Source organism: Aotus nancymaae, unplaced genomic scaffold (assembly GCF_030222135.1).
Source record: "Aotus nancymaae isolate 86718 unplaced genomic scaffold, 86718_ANA_hifiasm-v0.15.2.pri h1tg000032l_0, whole genome shotgun sequence".
Classification (NCBI taxonomy): Eukaryota; Metazoa; Chordata; class Mammalia; order Primates; family Aotidae; genus Aotus; species Aotus nancymaae.
The window spans coordinates 22,549,080-22,566,560 of record NW_026988445.1 but is presented as its reverse complement, the minus strand read 5'-3'; the positions used below and the strand labels follow the sequence as shown (position 1 = coordinate 22,566,560).

At 36.4% G+C, this 17,481-nt stretch overlaps 1 protein-coding gene across 6 annotated transcripts in view; it reads right to left on the bottom strand.

Annotated features, from left to right (window-relative positions):
• Positions 1–17,481, bottom strand: part of RYR2 (ryanodine receptor 2) — a 784,705-nt gene that overhangs the window by 368,022 nt on the left and 399,202 nt on the right. For all 6 annotated transcript variants that reach the window (XM_064383634.1, XM_064383629.1, XM_064383631.1 and 3 more), the window contains 2 exons: positions 13,618–13,801; positions 11,509–11,644 (listed from right to left, as the gene is read on the bottom strand). In XM_064383634.1, coding sequence (XP_064239704.1) covers positions 11,509–11,644; positions 13,618–13,801 — 320 coding nt within the window. The remainder of the gene's footprint in view (positions 1–11,508; positions 11,645–13,617; positions 13,802–17,481) is intronic.

The following is a 17,481-nucleotide window of genomic DNA, read 5'->3' as shown; positions in this document are numbered from 1 at the left end:
TTCACGCTTCCCCTTTCCAAAACTAAAGAAAGAACGTTATTACCTGACCTGAGAGTAGGAAAAGAAACACAGAAAAGACGACATCTGCAGGAGAAGAGCTTTTATGTGTATAGAGCTTCTGTACGGAGATTGAGAGCTAATACACTCAATTTCTCAGGCTCTCTGTGACTCTGGTCCGGCAGCCTCCCCTAAGGGCCAGATTTACTCACAGACTGCAGAGTACAGGGGACAAGAGATAGGGGTGGAATATAGCAGAGGAATGAGAAATACTATGGCTAAGCAGAACTTCTCATTTTAATCTCTAAGAATAACTGTTCCCAATTTAGAACAGCAATTGGGAAAAAGAACGTGATAAAGTTTTTGAATTTTTAGAGTCCCTTTTGTTTAAAACTTCACTCATGATTTTCACTTTATTTCTGATCTTGTAAAACTAATTATATATATATATATATAATATGTGTAATTATATATGGCTATCTAAAATTGTATATAGTAGCTATCTATTGTATTATCTAAAATTATATCTATATCACATATAACACATATATCATTGTCATATTAGCTATCTAAAATTATATAGATGATATATATATAACATAAGTGACTCTTGAAAGAAACTAACAGTATAAGAATGAACTCTTTTAATAACCGATGAGACATTTAAGAAAATTATAGAGTAAGCCACAAAGATAACTTCATTAAATTTACTGCGAACAGACATAGTATAAACCATGTTCTTGGACAGAACTATGTCAGAATTTAGTAAGAAAAGCAGAAACAAACAAAAAAACCCAAAGCATATAAAAATTTAAACTCTCTCCTTAATAACTCTTGGGTAAATAAGGGAACCAGTATCATAATATAAAACAATAAATATCAAAAATCAGAATACTACCTAACACAACCAATGGTAAGTGACCAAAAGTATACTCGAGGCAAAATTAACTAAACACTTTAATTGTTAAGCAATTGGGTGAAAAATGGTAAATACTTCTTTTGAAACAGAGGAAAAGAACATCAAATAAACATTAGTAAAATGGAAAAACTACAAATAGCAATAAAAGTAGAAACTAAAACATTAGAAATAGAAGTAATTTATATAATAGTAAGAATGATCAAGAACACGTTCAAGGACTATTTTTAAAATATAAGCTAACTACCAACTACTACTTTAATCAAAAAGTAAAGAAAAAAAGGACAAAATTAAGAAAAGGGCATTAAAGCAGACATGGTGGCTCATGCCTGTAATCCCAGCACTTTGAGAGCTAAGGTGAGAGGATCACTTGAGCCCAGGAGTTTATGACCAGCCTGGGCAACATAGCATGACCCAATCTGTACCAAAACTTTTAAAAATCTGCCAGGCATGGTGGTACATGCCTGTGGCCCCAGCTACTTGGGAGGCTGAGGAGGGAAGACTGCTTAAGCCTGGAAGGTCAAGACTGTTGTGAGCCACAATCTCACCACTGCACTCCACCCTGGGTGATGGAGTGAGACCCTATCTCAAAAAAAAAAAAAGGGGGAATTATAAACACAACCATTTTATACATCTTTACACTATAACCTTGAACATCTGGTAAAAAGAATGGTCTCAACATACAGATACATAGATATATAGATATGTATTTTTTTTTTCACTAAAACTGACCTAATAGGAGGGAGAATATTTGAATAGAATAATAAATCATGAGTAAAATTAAGAAGTGTGTCAAAGACCAAAACCTTTTCATACAAATTCAATAAATTAGTCATTTCTACACTATTTCATGTGCTGCATAATAACGTTCTTGTCAACAATGAAAACAGATAAAATGATCGTCCCTTAAGATCATAATACTGTACTTTTACTGTATCTTTTCTCTGCTAAGATACACGAATACCAGTGTGCTACAATTGCTTACAGTATTCAGTATGGTAATATGCTGTATGTACACAGCAGTGTACATCTCCTGAAGCCTGATGAAGGTTTATCGTTACTGCCAAGGATATTGGCCCACAATGTAGAATTAATTGAAAACATCTGCTATAAAAGAACATTGATAGTATGATTCCATTTTTATAAAATAAATGCATACACTGAATATAAGTATACACACAGCATGGAGAAAACTGTGTTTTTTAGAATATTTCTTAGAGAATGAGGGCTAATATTTTGGGGAAAAAATATCTGGATAAGGGCCTGAGATAGAAACAAAGACCATAAGGAAGATTAATATTAGTGGGACTGCTTCCCCAGGTCAAAAAGGTACATATACTTATTCCAAAATAAAGTGGAAGAAGAATGGATCCAGGAGGGGAACAAAAGGGCCACGTCCTGTAATATGATCTTTCACAGTGACCCTTTGAACCCGCAATACATTCTGTCAAAAGAAATCACAAATGCTCAATAAGAATGGAAGTGAGGATGTGAAGAGGTAATGTTCTGTGATCACAATTTTACTCTTAGAAAAAAATAGATGACAATAAAAAAGCATGGAAGTCTGAAAAAATGTAACCAAATAAACCTCTAAAACATACCAACATCAAAGGAAAGCCTTTTGACTATCTTAGTCCATGAACCTGGAACTTGGAGCAAGACGAGCCAACCGTCAAGGGGAGGAGGGAATAGGTGATGTCTTGGTGCAAAGATATGCACAGATACGCACATATGATGTTATTCTGCAAGTATGTTTGCAGCTGTGCAAAATGTTTTGTATGTCTATAATGCGATAAAGATTGAAAGGAACATTTTAAAGGTTATAGATTAAAATGGGTGGTTAAGAGTAGTTTCTACCTTCTTAATTTTTCTTATTTCTTTCCTTATCTACAGTGTATTGATTTTAATACCAAATAGTACAACAAAGTTAATGTCTTTCCAAAAATAAAACGGACAGCACGTCATCAGTATCTCTACTGCTCTCCTTATGAGATGTCTCAGAGCACCACCGTCATCTCCAAAGTGCAATGGCAACTTTGTATGATGGGTCAAGGTATGAACACAAATTCAAGACAAATCTCCTCCCCTAAAACTTTACAATACTCTTTAATTGCTGCCTAATTAACGACTAAGTTAAGACCTTCCATCTTCCATAAAGATCTTTTTCTCACATATTTCAGAAATATCAATGTGACTATAGCTGGCCCTGTGAATATGAGCTCGAATGAAATGTGAATAAATACAATACGATGACTTACAGGTCTTCTTCTGTTATATTTTAAGCTATTTTATATATGATACTCTGTTTTATTACATTTGATATGGTGCCTGAAACTTAGTAGGCATAGTATTTCTTAACATAACTGAATGATAGTGCCCAGTCTCCTATAAAATATCAGTGGTTAAATAACTGCAGTCCAATTTAAGTAATATAAAAACATTTTGAACGAAGCTCTTAAAAATGCAATGCTAATTCACCAAACCAATTTTATTAATGTTAAATAACTAATTAATTCCCTATAGTTTTATCCAATCTGAATATGAAAGGCATGCAATATTCACAATTAATAAAAAATTTTGAAAATAAATACACTATGCTGCATTTATTTACTTTTTAACAATTTAGTTTCACTGTGGTAAGAACATTTAACATGAGATCTATCCTTTTAAAAAAATGTAAAGTGTACAATACAGTATTGTTGACTCTTGGTACCATGTCATGCAGTGTATCTCTAGAACTTACTCATTTTGCTTAACTGAAATTCTATGCTCATTCCACACCCATCAGTCCCTGGGGACCACTATTCCAATCTTTGACTGTTTTTGTTTTGTTTTTTTAAGACAGAGTCTTACTCTGTTGCCCAGGCTGGTGTGAAGTGGCAAAATCATAGCTCACTGCAGCCTCAACCTCCTGGGCTCAAGTGATCCTCTCATCTCAGCCTCCTAAGTAGCTAGGATTACATGCCACTGCATCCAGCTAATTTTTAAACTTTTTGCAGAGACAGTGCCTCGCTATGTTGCCCAGGATGGTCTCCATCTCCTGGCCTCAAGTGATAGTGATGCCACTGCCTCGGCCTCCCAAAGTTTTGAGATTACAGAAATGAGTCACTTTGCCTGGCCGCATTCTTTAATTCTATGAATTTAATCATTCTAGATACTTCTTATAAGTGGAATGATGCAGTATTCATCTGTTTTACTAGTATCATCCTATCCCCGAAGGCTTTATGCTTCAACGTCTTTAAATTCTTGAACTCAACATTTCACAAGAAACTCCAAAAATCTGAGACTCACAGATCAATTTAGATTTAAAGAAATTTAAAAAAAAAAAAAAAAAAAAGGCTTCACTTTTAAAATTTATCCAACAAATACTGATTCCCTGCTTTGTGTCAAGCATCATTCTGGGGCAGGAGATACAGAGGAAATGAAATGACGTCCCTCTTGGAGTTTATCTTCAAAGGCTAGAAACACTAAGTGATCAGGCCCCACACAGCACAGAAAAATGAGGGGCTCGTCGGACTAAAATCCAGAAACATTTTTCAAAATGTTGAGACTAACAAGTAGATGCTCTTCAGCTTCAGAAAAAAAAATAAACAAACAAAGCAAAACACTTCAGAATATACTGAAGAATCTAAGAAGATAATGCATTAAAACTTCTTGGAGAGACTGGAGAGCTGTCCCTGCCTTTGGGGATATTTAAACTGGAGTTTGAGGGCTCCCACCCAGGAACTTGCAAGAGTGAGGGACAATGAGACTATTACCAACTTGAAAATAATAAAGGGTGTGCCTTGTTTATAAAATAATCTTTCTGAGACTTCCTGAGAACAAGATTGGAACTATCTAGGTGCACAAACACTAGAATAACACCCGATATGTGCGATCTAAAGCCCATTTCCTTCTTTCTCACCTCTCGACTGCCTTTTCTCAATGTTTTATGGCATTTAGGGAGATCTGCCTCCCTGAGACACTTATATTCCTTATAAGTGGAATCATGCAGTATTCATCTGTTTTATTAGTATCATCCTATCCCCGGAGACTTCATGCTTCAATGTCTTCATGTGAAAATGGTCTGGATGTGCAAAACTCCCTATTGGCTGTGCCCTTTCCAAGTCTTCAAACATTCATTTCGGCCAGACTCAAAGAGCAGCAATCTATCCTTGCTGGTGTCATACTTTGAATCATCAGAAAATGAGTATTCATAGAGAAAGTTCGCCAAAGAGCCGTTTCTCAGACATCTTTAGAAAATCATTCTGGCTTATAAAGCATCACACAGATTAATCGGGCAGATGTCAGAAAAGAAGTATGAAAGCATGCCACAGTGATGCTTTCCAGACTATGAGTGTTGCTGTTTCTAAGATCCTGAGCTATTCCAAACAGCGGGCTCATAAATCAACCTTTGTCATTCTCCACCTAAAACACATATTGAATGTATCCATGTTGAATGCAAAATTGTTATAGATTCTCGTTCTCACCTTCTTGGTTTTCTCTCCATGCAAAATAGACACACTGAAGAAAAAAGACAAAGACAGTGGCTTATTTCATGTATAACCCCAGGAGGGAATCTATGGTCTATCTATTTGGAATAATGGGAAGGAGGCTTACCAAATTTGGAGTTAATATTTGAATCAAAGGTTTTGATGGCCCAGTAAAGAAGGAAGGTTAGATACACATGTTTTACAGGACTCCAATTACTGCTGCAGATCTGAGACTTTTCCAGACAAACTGAAGAATATATTTAAGTATACATGGCTATCTCAGGATTACAATGAATTCAATAAAAACTATTGGCAGCAGATGGTTCTGAAGTCTTTTGCATGACAAAATTCAACATAAAGTTGTCTTTGTTACCCTTTTTCTGGTCATGAAATCAATGCTCACTATAACACAAAAAGAAAATCACTAGAAATCAAAAATATTTTTAAAAAACTCTCATAACTCTATCGATTAGAAACACCCCACCCCCACTAAAACTACCATGTGGATTATGGAAAGAGATTTTCTTTATTTGCACTAATATATAAATTTTTTTTACTCTACTGTAATTGATACATTCTGTTTTCTCTTTTACTATCAATTATGTGGCATTAGAGATGTATGTTAACTACTTCTTCAGTTATAAAAGTAATGCATGTTAGTAGATTCAGAATAAAGCAAAATAAAAGATCAAGATCCCTCTCCCAAGAAGTAGCCCCCTAGCCAGAGAAAATCAGCGACATCAGAGGTGAAAGGAAGAGAGATATCAGACCAAGAACTAGAGGAATGCAGTACAGAGAGATCAGAGACAGAGCAGCAACATCAGAGGTGAAAGGGAGAGACAGACAAGGCTTTTCTGCAAAGAAGGGTGTAACCCAGGCCAGAGAGTCTATGAAAATTCATGAGAAGTGAGTGAGAGCTCCCTGAGGTCTGAGTAAAGACTGGAGAAGAGGAGTGGAGGCAAAGAGATTTTTTTGTTGTTGTTGAGATAGAGTCTCACTCTGTCACCAGGCGCCAGGCTGGAGTGCAGTGGCATAATCCCGGCTCACTGCAACCTCCGCCTCCTGGGTTCAAGCAATTCTCCTGCCTCAGCCTCCCGAGTAGCTGGGACTACAGGCGCACGCCACCATGCCCAGTTAATTTTTGTATTTTTTAGTAGAGACGGGGTTTCACCATGTTGGCCAGGATAGTCTTGATCTCTTGACCTCGTGATCTGCCCGCCTCGGCCTCCCAAAGTGCTGGGATTATAGGCCTGAGCCACTGCACCCGGCCAGTAAAGAGATTAACCACCAATTTTACCATATCTGAATATCATTGAGATCTGAAGGATTTAACTGTATGCCAGATGGTGAAGATGCAGATGTGTGATACTGTGTTCAAAAATGGGTACAATAACAGAATATAACATCTGCAGTCTGAAGATAGTGATAAAGGAAACTTTTTTTCCACCATTTTCTGATGAGGAAAACAAGAACCAGTAGACACCTACAGTAATCAGGATCCTATGTGTTCTACAGACTAATCCATAACATTCTTTGCTATATCCAAGAAATCTAAGTAAATTTCTTTCCTAGAACATATTTGAAAAGCAAAACAACAGTAAGAACGGAGCAAGAAGTTAGAGACGCAACGGTGTTAACCAGGGGAAGGATGATAACGAGTATCCAAAAGAAATGGGAATAAGAAGAACAATAATACGTTATGCTGAGCATTTCCATATAACATTTAAGACACCCAACAACCTTGTGAGGGGAACGATGATTGACATTTTACAGGTAATATTTTTAATAACAATAGGTGCCCCTTGCTGTATGCCTGAAAGGAAGGTTAGGTTTTTATTTTTCAAGAAAGCGACCTAATGAAAGAGGAGTTAGAGGTCTACTAGGTTTTTTTGTTTGTTTGTTTTTTGAGATGGAGTCTCACTCTGTCACCAGGGCTGGAGTGCAGTGGCATGACCTCAGCTCCTGCAAGCACCACCTCTCGGGTTCAAGCAATTGTCTGCCTCAGCCTTCTGAGTAGCTGGGATTATAGGCACCCGCCACCACACTCAGATAATTTTTTTGTATTTTTGGTAGAGACAGGGTTTCACCATCTTGACTGGGCTGGTCTGAACTCTTAACCTCGTGATTCCCCCGTCTCAGCCTCCTAACGTGCTGGGATTACAGGCGTGAGCCACCACACCCGGCCTCCACTGGTTTTTAATACACTAAATTGATAGCCAAATCCACCCTGCTACAGAAAAGTCAATGGAAATCTCTGTAACGTATTTATTAAATAATTCAAGCAAGTATTTATTGACTGTCTATTCAAGCATAGTGCTAGGTAGTGAATAAAAGCATTCTGATTAGAATTCAGTTCATAAAACCCTTTGAATAAGTATACGAGCCAACATTCGGGGTGGACACTTCAGCTTCTTGGCCAGCATCCTCTATCACGTTCATTCCCTGTATGACAGACAGGCAGTCCAAGGACTTGACCCAGTTTCAAGAGTGGGTCCCTGATCAGTCAAGACCAATGTTGGTAAAATTTCCCTACTTTTGCCAGATGACTGGTTCAGGAATGGCCAGACACAATTCGGGCTAATGAGATGCAAGGAGTGGTGTATTTGGGGATTTTACAAAATAGCCCACTCCTTCTTGAGGGATAACTTCTGGAGCAAACCCTCTTTCACTTTTCCCATGTCAGAAAGAAAGTGTGCAGCACTAGGAACTGAGAGTAGACAGCTGAGGCCATCAAGAAAAGCCAGCACTGGAGGAGGATGATCCCACGGAAGGCAGAGTGGACACATAAAGAAGCTGGTTCTGGAGATAAGATGAAGCCATTGTGTCAAACCCACTGGCAGACTGCGAGTTGCACTAGCCAAAAAAATCCCCTCTGTTGTTGAAGCCAGTTTGAGATTGAGTATTCTGTTATTTCCAACTGAACACATCCCAAGAGAAACATCGCCTACAACAGTTCCTTTCTCTTTCTATTTAAATAGGTAAGCCACTTTAATATCACATCTCTAGCCATGTTCCAGTAAAAGCCAACCTCAAAACTAATTAGAAGCAGGAACTGTGTTCATACCCACCAAGTCCCCATCATTTTGTAAAGTATGTTAATGTTACTTTTGTAGGTACTAAAATAACCTAACTTAATCCCCAAATCACTCTGTAGAGTTAAAGGGAGTATTGGCTTTAGAAATAACTAGCTCAGAAAGATAAAGCGAAAGTGCTGACTTTGCTGCAATCGACTTTTTCTATGATTATATATAAAAAATATGTAATTATTTCTATTTATTTTTGCTACTCATGGATATAATACCCGTTGAAGGGACCGATTAACAGAGACTATAAAAAGAGTTGATATTAAAATAAAAGATGCATATTTTCCAGATTAACCTACAAAAACAATATTCCTTCCACACATAATACTTTCTACCTTCAAACATACACACATGAAATTCTTCTTTTTCAAAATTTGGAGATGGTTGCCCAGTCTGGCCTCAAACTTCTGGCCTCAAGCAATCCTACCAGTTCAGCCCCCCATGTAGCTGAGACTACACACATGAGCCACTGCTTCCAGCTGTTATTATTTTTACAGACAGGATCGTCCTGTGCAGCCCAGGCTAGGTGATGCAACTCTTTACCTAAAGCATCGAGTTTATCCAAGAAATTCATCTTACACCAAGTGAAAAAGGCAGGTTGTGTGTTACAAACACCACCATACTTCAGTCTCTGCTGTATCATGAAATTTAGTGCTATAACTTCTGCATTTGCAAAGAAATGCAGTCATTAGAATTTTGACGTCACAAAATTATCTCAATGATTATTGTGGGTAAAATAATGCATCCAGATTCCCATAAAAGCCTCACTATCCCCTGGTTCTGTTCTCAGAAATGACAGCTGCATGTTACCTTTCAGTCTGAAAGTACAAGTGTTTAAATTTAATGGCATGTCAAATGGCCCACCTAATGAAAACATATTAACAATTCTAATAGGCATGAGAGTTCTATTTGCTAGGTTGTATTATGACTCTATGAATTTTAATGACATTTAATTAGATTGTAAAGAATTTTCAAATATTTTGACTATCATTCATTCTTCTCATTAAAAATGCATTACCTCTTTTTAAAATTTTTTTGCATTATCTCTTTTCTATACTTAGGTATACTTTCCTATTTTATCAGAACTTATTCAATGAATACACATTTATTGAGTATCTACTATGTGCCAGACATTCAGTTAAATAACAGAGATACAAAAACCAGGAAGGTGCTATTCTTGCCTTAGAAATTAATCACACTTCTAATTAAACAAAAAATGTGACAAGTGCTATAAAATACCAGTAAAAACTAAGTGGCAAGAAACCAGAAAAGAAGGGTTAATTATACTTAAGAGTTTTGAAAAACATCAAGAGTTATTTTATTTTTGTTTGTTTTTGTTTTTATTTTGAGATGGAGTCTCATTCTGTCACCCAGGCTGGAGCGCAGAGGCGCGATCTCAGCTAACTGCAACCTCCGCCTCTCAGGTTCAAGTGGTTCTCCTGCCTCAGCCTCCTGAGCAGCTGGGATTACAGGCTCCTACCACCATGCCCGGCTAATGTTTTGTAATTTTAGTAGAGACAGGGTTTCACCATGTTGGTCAGGCTGGTCTGGAACTCCTGACCTCAGGTGATCCATCTGCCTCGGCCTCCCAAAGTGCTGGGATTACAGGCATGAACCACCATGCCTGGCCATCAAGAGTAACTTTAAAAGACAGTGAACTGGGTCTTGAAGGATATATAATTACAGAAAAGGAGAGAGTAAGAAAACATCCCAGAGGTGTGATGTGTATGGGAAGTTCAGGAAATTGTGATGTGGCTCAAGTAAGGGAGTAGGGATAAGAGAACTGGGAAAATAAGAGGCTGGAAGAGTTAAGTGGGGCCTTGTATACCAGATACAGCAAGGTGAACTTTATCTTCTAAAATGATACAGAAATGTGAACAATTTCTAAACAGGGAAGTGATGCATAGTTGCAACATACAGGATGAATCTGAGACTTTGGAGGTGAGGGTTGGGGTAGAGAAACAGACCATTCCCCACGGTCTCTGTTTTTGCACATCTTGCAAACAAGCCATTGGAAGCCTTTGTTTCAGAAAAACTTTTCCAGGATGTTTGCAGCAAGAGGCCATGTAAGAGGAAGATGTCTCTACCTGCAGCAAAGGGTGGGCAGGCAGGCTTTCTGTCTGGTGTAACTAACTCACGCTCCCTGAGCTCAGAATTCCTTTTCTGTAGCTCAACCAGCTGCATGTGCAGGTGTCATTAGCCCCTTTCACACTGTCCTTGGAGAACTGGGGCTCAGAGAATTGGCACTACAGCCAATCTCTACAGCTACAGCCATTTCTTTGACTACCAAACTGTCCCTCTTTACCCTAACTGCAGGCTAACTTACTAGCTTGCAAATAGGGTGAAAATCTCAGACACTAGTTTTTGACAAGAGACAAGTAGAAGCTATAGCAGGTCAAAAATAGTGAGGACCTGTTTGCAGAGAGCCCATAGGAATGCAGTGTAAACCACAGCAAGTGTCGCTTAATCAATGTCGAGCATACTGAAAAGTTGCCAGAGATCTTATAAAGAATAGAGAGAAGACTGGAGCACATAATTGATAAGATGGGAAGTAAGGAATTAAGAGGGACCCTTGCAGAACTAACTCCAAAACCAAAAAGGAAATATTTAATACACATCCATATAAAGGCCCCTCATCTGCAAAGACCGCACCCTGGATGATTTTCTCCTCCCTTCCCCAAAGGCAAATCTACTTCTCTAGCTAACTTTCTCACTCAGAGATGGATTTTAATACTAAGTATCATTTCGTTTAGCCCATTAAATTAAAAATTAAGTCTGAATTAGGAGGCATGTTATAAAATTGCTGTAGACATTATACGATTATTTTTTGTTTTTGTTTTTTATTTTTATTTTATTTTTTGTAGAGATGGGATCTTGCTATGTTGCCCAGGCTGGTCTCAAACTCCTGGCCTCAAACGATCCTCCCACCTTAGCTTCCCAAAGTGCTGGGATTATAGGCATGAGCCGCCACACCTAGCTCATATGTGGTCATTTTAAATGGACATAACTCCGTTGCCTTGAACTCAATCATGCTTCTTACCCAGCAACTCATACAGAGAGTTCAGAATGGATTTCCAAGAGTCCCCTGCTTCTCGCCCAGCAACATCAGCGAAGTGTGCCGCGCTGCTGTAGACGTGCAGTCGGTCTATGCCCTCGAGCACCAGGTTGATCATTCCCTGGAAGGTTAAAAAAATCACTATCAGACATCCAACACTGTCATTCTGCTTACAGACTAAAAATGCTAAGTTGATTTAAAAATAGAAGTCTCACTGAAGGTTCATCTACTAATCATAACGAAAATTGCGATCATTCATTCAAAGGACAGGAAGACACACATTTGCATGTGAAATGAAATATCCTTCAGATAGTTCAAGTGTATTTTAAATTCTGAATGCCATCATCAAATAAAAGTGGAAGAACAATCTAAAAATACGTACTGCATGCTTATGGCGTTCTATTGTTAAATCACTGTAAGAGCAGATCCTTATTCTTAGATAGGCAATGTTATTAGTATTATTATTAAAGATATGTAATCGGGTAAAGCTCATGAAAAGATATTTTTAAAGCAAATCAAAAAGGCTATAATGCCTGAGTTTGAAATTATGCTTTTTTTTTTATCCTTGCTAGGTCAAGGTTGAAGTGTGGCAAACCACATAAAGAGCTATAAACCACTGTCTAATTCAATTAACTTATTTCATACAGAATTTAGAGATACCATGGACCTAAGAACATTTCTAAGTCCCCATCCAGATTGTCTTAGATGAGAAATTGGGGGAAAAAAACTGAATTAGTAATTTAATTTTTACAGCCCAATATTTAGTTTTACTTCTTCCTGATATTAAATAAACTCAGCATCGTAAAAGAGTCTAACATTTTGGGCATATGTGTAAAGCTCCCAATAAACTAGTCCATGTTGGCTTATGTTGACGCTTTTTTGTTTTTGTGTCACTGGGGTCTCCAGATAGGTCATTTCTGTTGAATACTCAGTGGGAATGTCCTCCAAAAGTTGTATCAGTTTCAAGGGTTTCTGATGGAATATTAGAAAACAGCTTTAAAACTAGAACATAAATGTAAGGATTATGAGGACCTGGCAATAATTCTTTTTTGTTTGTTTGTTTGTTTAGTTTTATTTCTCATTTCAACTTTTTAGGCTCGGGGGGTACAGGTGCAGGTTTGTTACGTGGGTAAATTGTGTGTCATTAGGTCTGATATATAAACAATTTCATCACCCAGGTAGTGAGCATAGTACCTGAGAGGCAGTTTCTCGACCCTTGCCCTCCTTCCACCCTCCACCCTCAAGTAAGCCTTGGTACTCACTGTTCCCCTCTTTGTGTCCATGTGTACTCAATGAATAACCTTTCTCGATAGATACTTTTACAAAGTTATGTATTTATGTAGAAAAAAATCATTATTCTCCATAAAGGATGCATTTGCATTGAAAAGAATGGGAATCCAGCTGAACTAGCCTGATTTATCCCATCAACACTGGTAGTCTCCACAGAAGCTCTTAACTGTATTAGGATATTAGACATATCATTTGGTCCCTATTTTACCGTTTATAAAAGATGACACTTGAGTTCTTTTTGCAGTGAAACTTCTGGTGCAGTAAAATCATATATGGAGCTGTAATATATGCAAAGGGGAAGGGTAGGGTTGCTCTGTCCAAGTAGGGTTCCTGGAGCTCAGCCTACTCCAGTAGCCCTCTCCTGGCAGCTTCTATCCCCAACACGAAGCTTCCTGTAGATTTTGAGCCATTTCCAAAGAGCATCCAAGAACCTGCTTAATAGTTTGAAAACCCTGATGTTTCTAAAGCCTGTATTCATTCAGACACTTTAAGATGCTTAACTGATAACAACCCCATGAAGAGAACTATAGTGCTTATAAATGACCAGGGTGAGGGCTGAGCAGAGAGTAGATGTCTCTTGCCAAGGGAATGAAAAGATTCACTCTTTAAAATTAATACTCACGGATGGAGAAATAAAAACCACGTCTAGATTTCTCTAAGACCTGTTTCTCCTGTACAATAGTACACTTTCTCCTCTACATTGCAAAACGCAAGAATGGTCAAATAGATGGTGAATTCTCCCAACCAAGAAGCTGCTTTTACAAAAGAACAACAGAAGAGAAAGGAGTGTTGATAGAAACGCACCTCTTCCTGGAAGAGATTTTGCCGATTCTTCAGGGCTCGTAGTCTGTTCTGTTTGTCTTCATGTTCTAAATGCTCATCTGGGGGGTGGAAGTAGCCAATGAGGTCCCGCAGACTGAGACTTACGGACTCTATAGGCAAATCGACAGTGGAAGCCTTTGCTTTCTTGCTGAGAGCATCAAGGCCCCTAAAATAAACCGTAAACATTTCTCTATTGTTGATGATTCACAATTTTATCATTTTTCCATTTATAGATGATTTCAGACCATTAATCTCTCTCCCTACACCACTGTAAAAAGGACATGTCAGAAAGGTCCTCCTGCTTCTCAAGCAGCGATAATGAATTCTTATTCAAGTCAGGAACTGTGTAATATTATGTTATAAAAACCAGTATCCATGGTCACTCACCCAGAGAATAACCTTATAGACCACAGGACCAATGCCTACAAAACCATAGTGGAAATGTGCAGAAATCAATTGATTTTCATTTGAAAGCACTACACACTTTAAGGTTTCAGGTTCCACCTTCCCAGATTCACAATTCTGACATTTCCTTGTGGTTTGTTTGTTTTTCAAAAAGGAATTCTTACGTTTTCATGGACCCTAGCTTGCCATTCTGCTTAATTCCTGCCAGTTAAAAAAATACATTCTAATGATGTTTAGAAAATCTGCTTATTAATGGGTAAATATATTAATATGCTTTTCTATTATCTTAAAGAAATGGATTTAAAAATTATATTAACAAAAACATCATGAGGTATTTTCTAGCCTTGGAAAAAAGATATATTACTGGTATGTAAATACACTAATTTCTTGAGATTACTCAGATTCTCAGTTTTTAAACTCATAGCTTTGAATGTATCCAAAAAGAATTTTAAGACATGGTGTCTGCAAATCAAAAATATTCTAAAATATAAAGATTTTTTTAAAAAAACAACACATACAATAAAAGAATGGGCCAAAACCTCTACTGTAGTTGATACTGTAATATGCTTTAACCGCGACAAGTTGTTAATGCAAATAAATATTATGCTTCCATTCCTGCTCTCTGTATCAGCAAAATGGTATGGTAACATTCTATCCCAAGCAAATGTTTCTAATTTTCTGACTGTATTGGAACTTACTTTATAAAACAATAAAATGGTCATTAATGAGAACTTTACAGTCTTAAAGCATTTAAAATATGTCATCATTTCCATAAAGCTTGCTAATAATTTTGGAATATTTGATTTCAGCTTTATCAAACAGTAGAAATAGTAAAACTGTACAATTATTTTAAAGTTTATACCTGAAATTCTGTATCAAGTACATATCAACAGAATTTGCCTATGCCCAAGTTTTATTGCCCCCATAAGATTTTCTGTGCCCAAAAAGCAAGAGTGACTTTTCAGAAGAAAATTATTTTTCCCATTTAACAAGGAAAATTCACATGCAATGAAGTATTTTTCTAAACATTTTACTCCATTAACTCCAATTAAACATAAATAAATATATAACAAATTCAAATTCAACTCTTATACTAAAGTGAATAAAGTTCAAAAATGATTCAAGTAAAATACATTTTCAAATTTAAGTGAAAATAATGGTAAATGCCAGTTTTTAGGTTATTACATTGAAATAAACATATCTACCATGAGGAACATGACTATTCAATTACTTTGTAAGAGAAGCCTCTTGTCAGAAGAAATGTCCAAAATTCTATAATTATTAATTATGCTATGTTTTAGGGCTTTCATCTAATACAGAGATATATATCATCTTAATTTATCAAGGACAAAAAATATTATCAGGGAGAAAAAAAATCATCCAGAAATCCAAAGGTGGTAGAATCACATTATGCTAAAGCAAAAATTAAAGCTCTTAACCCTGTGTCTACATTTTGTAATTTAAAGATTAAACTATATTACCACCTAACAAATAAAGGCTCCTCCATTCTCATTTGCTTCAAGAATATATTTATTAATATACCCAGAAGAAAAAAGAAGACACATAAGGTATATATAAAATATATATTATAGTATATACTATATACATACAATATGTACTTATATGTGTTTAATATATGCTATTACATATACTATAGTATATAGTATACTGTAAAGTATACTATATATTATATATACTTTGTATGTGTATAGTGTATATATACATTATATCATATATACTATTATATAGTATAGCATATTATATATACTAATTATATATACTATTAATTATGTATACTATCATATAGTATGGTATATATACTATGTACTAAACTATACATTATACTATACTATACATTATAATATACCCATTATAATGTATAATTACATATAATGTGTATGTTTATACAACTCCATGTATACACACATATATTATATATTACTTAAATGCTTGTGAATATTACCTATTAGATGTATATGCACACACACATTTTATATGTCTATATATTCCCCACCCCAGGCCAAAAGAATAGAGCCCCCTCCATGCAGATAACACACACACACACACACACACACACACACACACACAGAGTACTACCACCCTGACATGGGAGAGAGAGAGCAGAAGGGTCACAGAACATAAACCACATAAGAAAAACACAAATGACTAAATAATCTTGACTTTCTTTTTAAAAGGTAAAAAATGTTTAAATTAGTCTCTTATTACATATTAAGTAATTGATATTAATAAAATTAATAGTAAAAAATATTTACTCTGAAAAATATATGGTGAAAATATTTTTAAAATACTGAAATTTTAAAGACTTTTGGGGCTTTTATGAATGCGATAAAAGGAATAAAACACTTTATTTAAAAGCATATGCTCTTTAAAGTGCTCAGTAATTATGTGTAACTTTTCAAAGCTTCTGAATATATTAACCAATTATAGAAATTAAGCACTGTTTTTTTTGAGACAGAGTTTCACTCTGTCACGCAGGCTGGAATTCAGTGGTATGATCTTGGCTCACTGCAACCTCTGCCTCCCAGGTTCAGGGTTGAAGTGATTCTTAAGCCTCAGCTTCCTGAGTAGCTGGGATTACAGGCACATGCCACCATGCCTGGTTAATTTGTGTATTTTTAGTAGAGACAGCATTTCACCCATTGGCCAGGCTGGTTTCAAACTCCTGATCTCAAGTGACCTGCTGGCCTTGGCCTCCCAAAGTGCTGCAAATTACAGGTGTGAGCCACCACACCCAGCCCAATTTACTGTTTTGTAAGTCTTATCATTTTACTGGTTGCATAGCATTCCATTGTATAGAATGTAGAATACAATATAGTTAATCTCTGTTGATAAACTCATGGTCTCAAGTGATCCACCCACCTTGGCCTACCAAAGTGCTAGGATTACAGGTGTTATCACCACTGTGCCCAGCCTATAGGACTTCTAATAGGTAATACTCATGTGCATTTAAGTAAAAATTGCATACATATAAATAAAGATAAACATGATTACTGGAATTAAATAATATAATTAAAGGGTAAATATAGAAAATAAACAAGGAGAATAAACTGAAGCTTAATTAAAATTTAATTTTTGAAAAAACTGATACATGATTAAGGTCAATTAAGCATAAGAGAAGGAAAGACACATTGTGTTTATTTATGGCATTTCTCAGGGGACCACAAGGAAGAGACATTGTTAAAAGCAGATGTTAGATAACTCAGAAAAATATGGCAAATGTGTGATGAGTTTATAATGAGGAGGATATCTAAAAGAGAAAAACATCAATGCAGAATTAACAAAGAGGTTCTAGGCTACATTTCCCAAGGGAAACAAGTAATCTCATCTGGAAATAAGTATTGCACATGTCACCTAGATTTGAGTTACATTCGGCCAAGATCAAGTGAACAGAACAGGATTTACCTTCCCTCTGAAACAACT